General features: G+C 46.4%; 2 protein-coding genes across 13 annotated transcripts in view; one reads left to right on the top strand and one right to left on the bottom strand.

Moving 5' to 3' along the window:
- Wnk (Wnk kinase) overlaps positions 1-9,247 on the top strand; it is a 407,304-nt gene that overhangs the window by 236,183 nt on the left and 161,874 nt on the right. For 11 of the 12 annotated variants that reach the window (XR_012885945.1, XR_012885943.1, XM_075872963.1 and 8 more), the window contains 3 exons: positions 644-769; positions 831-968; positions 8,876-9,136. Coding sequence is in view for 10 of the 12 variants with exons in the window: in XM_075872963.1 (XP_075729078.1) it covers positions 644-769; positions 831-968; positions 8,876-9,136 (525 nt within the window). In the remaining 2 variants the exon portion in view is untranslated. The remainder of the gene's footprint in view (positions 1-643; positions 770-830; positions 969-8,875; positions 9,137-9,247) is intronic. The other variant, XM_037415294.2, reaches the window with a different exon arrangement.
- Positions 2,932-3,825, bottom strand: LOC142771479 (uncharacterized). Its single transcript, XM_075872964.1, has one exon. It carries the CDS (start codon positions 3,823-3,825, stop codon positions 2,932-2,934), a length of 894 nt encoding a protein of 297 aa, XP_075729079.1.

Raw genomic sequence — 9,247 nt, 5'->3', positions numbered from 1 at the left:
CGGACAGGTAGAAATTGTAGACAGGAAGTTGTAGCTAAGCACTGAAGTTACAAATGAATCACACAGTAATGTTCCACACGTTGCAAAGTTTATGTGATCTGCGAAGCGCTGGCATGGCACCGTAAATATGAAGTGTGAGGGCCGCATGCTTGTTGAGGCGGCCGTTGCGGCATGCACAATTTTCTCACGAGTGCTTGCGCACCCTTCGGCAGCGCTCGTGTGCTTGAAAAAGATCTGTTGGTAGAGGCCCAAAAAAACTTGTATTCGATCCCTGGGCTAAGACAAGTTTTTCTTTGAGTAAAAGCATTCCTTTCTGAAAAATCCTTCTGGGTTTTCTTCTGGCCTTCTTCCGCCACCTTCCTGAGAACTTATTTGCAATATGCCTAAACTGTTTTGTTTGCAAACAGTCTATATGTTGTGTGCCCCTTGGTTCCCATCTGTCTTCTATGTTAATCAACTGCAAATCTTATCTGTTTGTGCCACGAAGGGAATGAGTGCTGGTGATGAGCAGGCAGCTCCTGCATAGCTTAGTCCGCGGGCTGCCTGCCCATCATACACTTCGTCTCGCAGGGCACACGCTGGCTGAGCCAAACTTGTTTGTAACAAGCTGAGGCGCGTCTGCAGTATTTATATGTCGTCGTAGGTGGTGACCAATCTGCTTGCCGAGCAGCATGCGGACATGTTTGTGGAGCAAGTGCAGGACATTGTGCAGCAGCTCAAGGAGCACCCTGAGCGACTGCCCATTGTGGCCAGCCAGCCCACCGATGGGGTAAGCCAAATTTTAGTTTTTCCTCTCACTCGTGCTTATTAAGCAGCTGCTGTTCTTTCAGCGCCTCAGTTTTGAAAACATGGAGAGCAGCAGCATTGTGCCAGCAGCCATTCGCCCGGCTGACAAGGAATTGAGCGAGCCACCTGGGTCGTGCCAAGGCTCGCCAGTGCGCCAGCCCTTGACAGCTCAGCTTCAACAGGTATGCCCAACACTTTGGCCATTTGGGCACATGCCTGCTAAGCAGTATTGGATTTACTTCGAGCAGGTGAGTTTTGCCCTGTCAGGGTGCACGGAGAGGGAACAACATGATCATTTGTACTCAGTGGTGACTGTGGAGGGGGTGTTCGATCAGAAGTCTATGGTAATAGAAAAGTTTATTTCACAGTGAAACCTGCATCAAGCTGTGATCACATATAAAGTGTAGCATTGTGATTTCTAGGAGGCATAAATTGTAAATTTTAGGTTCAAAGTGGATTCGAATCCTGTGATATTCTTTCGAGTATTCCACGTGCTCAAATATTTGCGCATGGCTATTCAATTAATTCTGAAGCATTGTCACGATTCATCTCGGGAGTGCTTGCTAAGGATTGAGAAAAAAATGGAGACGGGAGTGGCCGACGAAACACACCCTATACACTCAAGGTAATCAGGAAACACAGATATAGAATTAACATAGCACAAAACGGAACCAAACCTGAGCTGACAATAAGTGACTTTAGGGTTGCCTCTAGCCCTAACCAGTATATTGCCAAGGTGGCGCTTCGGTAACCGAACATTCTTACAGTTCACCATGTTAAGTCTGTCGTCGACGTCCTTCGCAAGCTCCTAAAGTTGCCGTTGGTTACTTCCTCACAACGAGCCGCTTGTTTTCATCGACGGTATCCCAGTCCTCTTTGTTGTCTTCAGCCTAGCCAGGTTACACCCATCTTATGACGGGGTGCTCTGATGACTGTGGTGTGGGCTGCTACTGTCCTGGGGCGAAGTGTAAGAGCGGTAGGCCCACCAGAAACTGCTGTGAAAAGGTGCAGCAAGTGCAGGCAGCCTCGCTCGGGTCTTCTGAGGACGATGGCTACTGCTTTCGTCGATGTAGCGATGCTGACTTCCCTAATCTTTGCAGTTCGAAGCCCCACGGCTTGGCTCGTGCGCCATGTGCTTTCCTTCAACCATACATGGATGTGGCGGGTATGCAGACCATCGTGGCTTCGTACACCATCGCTGCATTCCGATGTTTGCCACGTGCCTGTTTACTCATGACATCGACCCTCTTTGCTTCTTGTTAAAGGACTGCCTATTTCTTTCTCTTAGGGCTTTCTTTCTGGTAACGTCTTGTGATTCCTCGTACACGGGCTGGCTTATAACCTTATCTAGCTACACACTTCCCCTTGTCATCATCATATTAGCCAACAATTCACTACTCCAACACGTCGAAAACGCAGACATTGTTCTCATAGTGCATGGTCCAGAACACCTTAGTCCTCAAACTCTACAATACCACTTCACACTCTTATAATGCCACTTGACTTGCAACTTTTCTGGTCTATTTTCACAAATTGACCTATGTCTTTGTGCACGTCTGGCCAAGACGCTTTCCTAGTCGATTTCCTGTGTAAGCTCTTTGGATATCTAAACCCATTCGCATAATGATGTTCTAGGATGACCTGCCTCTAGCAGGCGGGCGCCATCAGTTGTGTAATTTAAATTCCGGTTTCCCAAAAGTGACAGAATATTAAATGCTTGACTGATTCATAGGATACTGCCTCTCTATACCCTTTTTTTCTTGGTTTGTGCCTGATCTTGTTTATGGATACCTCAGGGTTCTATCCTTCCTCTGCGAGCTCCTCTGAGAATACACCTAAACATTGGCAATTCACTCACTCTTTGCCCTTGACCACTTATCTGGGCTTGTCCTTGCTTCTTTTTTTATATCCTGATTTTCTTGCTTGGCGTATATACCCTCTTCACTTCACTTCAGTTTATTACCTTAAAGACCCCCCCTAGAGGGGGTATTACATAAGGGGTGGGAAACACACAACAAATGTAATACATATGCAAAATGGGTACAAGCTACGTATATTAGTTTAGATTACAGAAAAGGAAAGGCTTGTTTTAGGTGTTGTAAACTTAACACGTTTTGTTTGTTTTTTTGGACGACGGGGCGATTGCTAGGAAATTTTGTTTACAGTTTGGGAATTTTCGTTGAAAACGTATCTTTTTTTACCAAGAAACAAAGTCTTGTACCGCACAGAGAAGGGCTCAGATTTCGTACGGGCAAATTCAACAAGATGCTTTCGGGCTTTTCGAACGGATTCAGAGAAATCTTCCCCAATACTGTAATTAGTACCTTTTAGTTTGCGTCCATTCGAGAGAATTTCCTCTTTGGTTTTGAAAAAAGTGAATTTGGCTATTATAGGCCGCTTGTGATCATGCCGGTGCCGACCAAGGCGGTGAGCACGTTCAATAAGTTTAGGGTCAAGAGTTAAGTTTAGGTGGTCGCGACAGTGGTTAATAAGTATTTCTTCGGAGTCTGAAAATTTTTCGGACGGGTTCGGATCAGGGAGGCCGTAAAAGATGAGGTTATTTTTTCTGAAGCGATTTTCGGCGTCATCAACCCGCGCCTCCGTGTCGCAGATTTGACGGGCCATTATTGCGGTGTTACCATTAATTGTTTCGACATCCTTTTTAAGTGTCACAAGACCTTGGTAGTGAACTTCAAGCTCCGTAATACGTTTAGTTAGATCAGCCATGGCTTTGTTTGTTGTTAGTAGCGCAGATTTAAGTCCCTGCACTTTCTCGAGCAGTGTAGACTGACCCGTAGATAACTTTTGCAACTCGGAAAAAATAAGGCTTGCTGGGAGGGGGTCTTTAGGTGAACGGTCCTTAGGGAGAGAGTTTGGGCCAGGATTGGATTCCACGTCCCCCGACAGAAGTAAGAGAGCACGAGCGACATTCACGCATAGAATGGCAAAGGCACAACAGCAATGTGGGCTCGGTAGCTGTACCAAAAAATAATTGCTATTTCGTTTAGGGAACAGGTCATGTGGTACACTAACCTGCATTGCGAAGACGAAAGGGTTAGTGGACCGTGCGATGGCACAGCCACGGAGCCCACAAAGCTTGACGGGTGGTTGCTGACAATTTATAGCTGCTGTCGTTGAACTGGTTGATGACGGCGGTGATACGATGATGACGTCGGTGGTCCCGTGATTTGCTGGCGGCGCTGCAGGACAGCCGGATGCGTTTGCGGCACGCATGAGAAGGACGGTGTCATACCTGGTGCCGAGTCGCTCTCGGCACGATAGCTAGCAGAGCAAGAACCAGCAACTGGGCGATGATAGGGGCGAGCACCTGCATTGCGAAGACGAAAGGGTTAGTGGACCGTGCGATGACACAGCCACAGAGCCCACCCTTCACAATCCTGACCTATTTCATGGAGTGACACCATATATTGGGGTCTTCCATGCATTTGGCTATGATTTTGTCAATAAAATAGGGAATGTCCTCTTGGATCAAAGACCACAGTTCAGTTCCCAGTTTTTCTGCAAAGCTTTTCTTATTTACAAGGCTTTTCCTGATTACTTTAGTATCCCCACCAGAATCCACCAACACTTGTTTGCCGTTCCCTTCTGTCACTGGCTTAACACTGTTCCTGCCAACACTATGCTAACAATCTCAGGCTTTTCTTCGACCTGACAGCACATGCAGTGTTTTCGCCTGACCTAAACCTACACTCATCAGCCTTTGTTTTTGCCTTAGTGTGGCCACATGGTTGTGAAAGCTGAAGTGTTCCTTTTCCAATGAAAATTCAGTCGCGAGTCAGCACTGTGGTTTGTCCCTCCTTATTTGTGCGCTGTGTTAAAATATGTTAAAATATGTTCATGCCTCCCTTTTTTTTTGGCGTAGCTCGCATGTTACAGGCGTTTCCTCTCGGCAACTGCTCGTTTGGCAATGCATGGCTTTAAACCCTTGTTGATTGCATAGCAAACATGGCTGCTATGCTGTTGCCTTGGAGCCTCACTTCTCCCCTCTCAGGGTTTCCGCTCGCCCGTTTTTCGAGAGTCTCTTGAGCTTCTAAATACAGCTCTGCATGTTTTGCCATGTCCTATGTTGTGTGTAGCTCTTTTTCTTTCGAAAATACAACCAACTTGCTGCTACACCGGGATCAGGAACAAACCCCTTTATAAGTTTTCTCCGTATTTCAATCCAGCAATCCAAATATTTACCTAGCTGGCACACAAGCTGCTTTCCAGTTTCGGAATCTCCAGGCTTATATGTCCTGAACCTTTCTCGTTAACCCTTGGATGTTAGCTGGAACCTTTCAGATCAAGTTTTCTTGACTAGATCGTAATCAAGCGACTCTTGTGCAGGCATGCGTCCAAACACATTTAATGTCAGACTCAAGGCACTGACCCACTCGCTTATTTCCCAGTCTTTCCATATCGCAGTCCTTTCAAAACGATGCAAACAAGCATCCAGGTCATCCCTTCGCTCATCAAAGGGCACACCGTGTCCTTTCTTGAGCAAATCATCTGTGGCCTGGGAACCGGCAAGGTAGCCGCCGCCGTGGGAATACTCGCGCTACTAGTGTCATTACATAGGGCAGCATTTATTTCCACCAATCTCAACATAAGCTCGAGAATATCTTCTTTGCACGTGCTTTCTCTTGTTCAACACACTCCGCATTCTCGAAAAATTTGTTTCCTCCTTGCTCCTCAAGTCTAAGCCCTTGGTCATGACCGCCAACTTCTCACAATCCATCCCAGCAATCATCGGCGGTACGTGACTGGGTCAATAGAAAAATCTGGGCAAGCTCGCCGATTGATGTCAGGATTATCTTGGAATGCTTGCTAAGGATTGGATTGAGAGAGAGACAGACGGGAGAGGCCAGACAAGTACACTTTATACACTCAACGTAACGAGGAAACACACATTCAAAATTAATGTAGCTCAAGGGGGAACCCAAGACTAATCTTACAAGTTAAGTTAGGGTCGCCTCTAGCCCTAACCAGTATATAGCCAAGTCTTGGTACCCAAATGTTCTTACAGTTGGCCGCGTCGACTTCGTGTCATTGCCTTGTCGACAGTTCATCAGGTCTGTTGTTCACATCCTTTGCAAGGCCGCCGTTGGCTGCTTCCGCCTAACGAGCCACTTGTCTTTATCGACGGTGTCCCGGTCGTCTTTGTTGTCTTTGGCCTAGCCAGGTTAGGCCCAACAGATGATGGGGTACTCCGATGACCGTGGTATGAGTCGCCACCATCGTGGTGTGCAGTAGAAGAGCTGTAGGCCCACCGGGACATGCTATGCAAAAGAGCGGCGAATCCGGGCAGCTTCACTCGGGTCTTCCAAGGTAGATGGCCACTCTCGGGTGGCTTTCGTTGATGCAGCGACACTCACTTCCCTGATCTTCGCAGCTCTACAGTACAGCGACACCTCATCTTCCGGGTGCTTTCCTTCAGGCAATCCTATAGTATACATGGATGGGGCAAGAATGCATACCACCATGGCCCCGCGCACCATCGCCGCATTCTGACGTTTTGCACCTGCCTCGTGCCTTTATGACAAGCATGTGCAACTATTTCATTGTGTATGATGCAAGCAGCACCGATAGCAGCCCTGGCAGGTTCCTTTTTCTTGGGGAACCGCATCAGTGTCTAAATAATCCAATGGTTAATTGTTTTTTTTAAGACAGAGTTAAAGCACAAGATTGTAGAACAATTTTTTTCATTTCAGTTTTTTAACATGTTACAGATTTGTGTCCATCATGTGCAGCAATCCTTGATGTTCTGAAAATTGTGGTTTCAGCTGTTGTCAAGTACACTAAAACTGCATCATAACAAAGCTGCATCTTACATGAAAATAAGCTTGTTATATTTGAAAATTCTTTATGAAGGTATATATTTTTAACACTGTACCTCTTGCTAGACTATTTTTCATTTACTTTGTTGTATCCATGTTTATTCTATCAAGGTTTAAGTGTATTAGTCACTTGGTAGATCTACAGCCCTTGCCATCACTGCTGAAATAGTCCTGACTTAAGCATACAGCAGTCCTGCAATCCGAGACGGGGCTTCTGCCTCTTGGAGTTACCAAGGTGTTTGTGCCATTTTAGACAAAGGACGCTGGTAGGGATAGAAAAAGTGGAGGCAGGCCCAAGGAAGTTATACTAAAACTTAAGAAGTGGCGGAAGAGCTCCGCGGACGATGCCGACGCGCTGCCATATTGCTCCGGGCAAAAAGCGGACGGGTGCATTGTGGCTCGTGCCATCATATGTGACTTCTGCGTTATTTTTGTGATGGTGATGCTGCGTGCGGTGCCTCTAATTGAACAAGGCGGCTGTGAAAGTCAACTGTGATAGTTGTCTGGACAGTGGTGGGCACTTGTACAGCATATGGCTGCACAAATCTCGTGAAGTAAACACCGGGCATAACTTTCCGCGAGTTACCAGGCATTTTTTACTCCCTTTCTCTCACATATGTTGCCAACTGCGAATGCATTCGCGTGTGCAAATAATTTTCTTTTGCGTGCGGGTGCCATAGAGACACTGTGCAACATATTTTTGTAAGTTTTTAAATTTTCCAAGGACGCTGGATCGCATAGTACATAGGATCACGCCGTGAGGCGAGAAGGTTGAATGCGCAAAAATAATGATGTCTTGTATGTTCAGTGCACTTCGAAGCATACTGCTTTGATAGGACTGGCAAAAAAAACTGGCAGTAACTGTATTCACAGCGTACATGTCCGGCGTTTTTATACAAAAGCCAATGAATACCTTTCGTACAAGTGAGTGCTTCGTTTCTGAAAAGTAATAAATGTGCATTTCTGGGATTTTAGTTTCTTATACTTTCATATGCACTGTGTTTCGAATGCTAAAATTTCTCACTCTGTTGTGAAAGGCCTCTTTTTACGTAGAAGAAAAAAAAGCGAGCTTCTCCATAAAGCCAGGAAACGCCTTTGCCTCCTGTGATTGATGGAGCTGCAGTATTTCCTCCCCCCTGCCTTACACCGGCTAGAAATTTCACCCGCGAAGGATTGTCACAGGCAGAAAGCGCATGAATAGCCAAACGAAGTACATCAGCTGAGAAACAGGGCTCAGGCATTGTAGCAGAACAAATAGAGACTTTCAAACCATATTGATGCTTCTCAGAATTTGGTTGACCAGCTAAAAGAACAGGATCTTTTATCTGAGATTGGATTGCATATTTTCCAAGCATCATTTTTTTCCGGATATCCAGTAGCTCCTCAAAGGAGTTTATGAACAGACGTATAAATATTACCCAGAGTTAAGAGTATTTTCACTGACGCTGCACTATTATTCGCCAAGCACGTGCGAGTGAAGCTCAGCAATGCTGTACCAAACCAACACGCTCTTCGTGATTCGTAAAGGCGGTGGATGGCTTCACCTCCGAATCGTTTGAGTTTATTAAGAACATGGCAGAAGTGTTTCATAATGGTTGACAGCATGTCTATTTTAAGAGTATGTACACCTTGTGTGCCATAATGTTTTTGCAGATGTTGACTTGGGCATGGGCAGAAGTGCTAGATGCCCTTTCATAAATTTAATTTCATTGTATTTTCTCACGTGGTACGTCTGCAATGAGGCAAGCGAGACAACTGCAGTGTACTATTTTTAACACCCTTAAAAGAGTATGTGCCAACGGAAAAATGAGTCGGCTATGTGTTAAAGTCACTCCAAGGGTTCCTCGCCTCCTAAGAAAAGTAAAGAGAGGCACTTTCATTGCTACAGCAGAATGCATGGCCGCAAGCGCAGTAGCAAACCTGCAGTACAAGGCACTCGCCGCCTCCTGCCTGAGCAATATGGCCCCTGCAGCTTCACTTCGATCGGGTATGTGGCACTGCCACTCCAGAAGTTCCAGTATAACCTTCCTGGGCGTGTCGAACTTGGAATCAGTGCTGTTGGCCTGGTCATAGTGCATCAACGCTACGTGGCGTCTTACTGTTGATCACTATGCATAAAGAGCGCCATCTAGAGTTCTTATTATTATGTTGCTGCATTCTTGGTTTGGATTCCTATTTAAAAGTCGTGACAGCCTTGTACCATGTGCATGCAGGATAAAAACTATGTTTGCAGTTGTTTAGGCTGGTTGTAGTTTCAGGCTGCCACTGCTGGTCATCTGGCACCGAGCCCTGTGGAGGAGCACGAGCCCACGTTGTTGCCACCCTTGCAAAGCAGTGGCCCTCCTCAGGTGGTTGCCATAGTGCAGCCCCCTACGCCAGTCACCAGGCTGCTTCCCGAAGGGGATTCTAGTTCACAATTGACTTCACCATGTGGCGACGACACACTGAGCTGCTCTTCCTCCACTGCTTTGACGGCTAGCATCACAACCCCTTCCTCTTCTACAGCTCCTCACGTAAGCATACCCTCTGTTAAGAACAAGGACCCACGGTCTTCTCTTCATAAGTGCTGGATCTGAATCCAAACTTCGGTCTCCACCTTCCTTTAGTCTCCTGTGCCTCCCCCC

Source organism: Rhipicephalus microplus, chromosome 9 (genome assembly GCF_043290135.1).
Source record: "Rhipicephalus microplus isolate Deutch F79 chromosome 9, USDA_Rmic, whole genome shotgun sequence".
In the NCBI taxonomy this organism is placed as follows: Eukaryota; Metazoa; Arthropoda; class Arachnida; order Ixodida; family Ixodidae; genus Rhipicephalus; species Rhipicephalus microplus.
This window is presented reverse-complemented; position numbering and strand designations above follow the sequence as displayed.

Bases quoted from the DNA above. Each gene is read 5' to 3' on its own strand.
- LOC142771479 (XM_075872964.1), bottom strand. From the start codon at position 3,825: ATGCAGGTTAGTGTACCACATGACCTGTTCCCTAAACGAAATAGCAAT.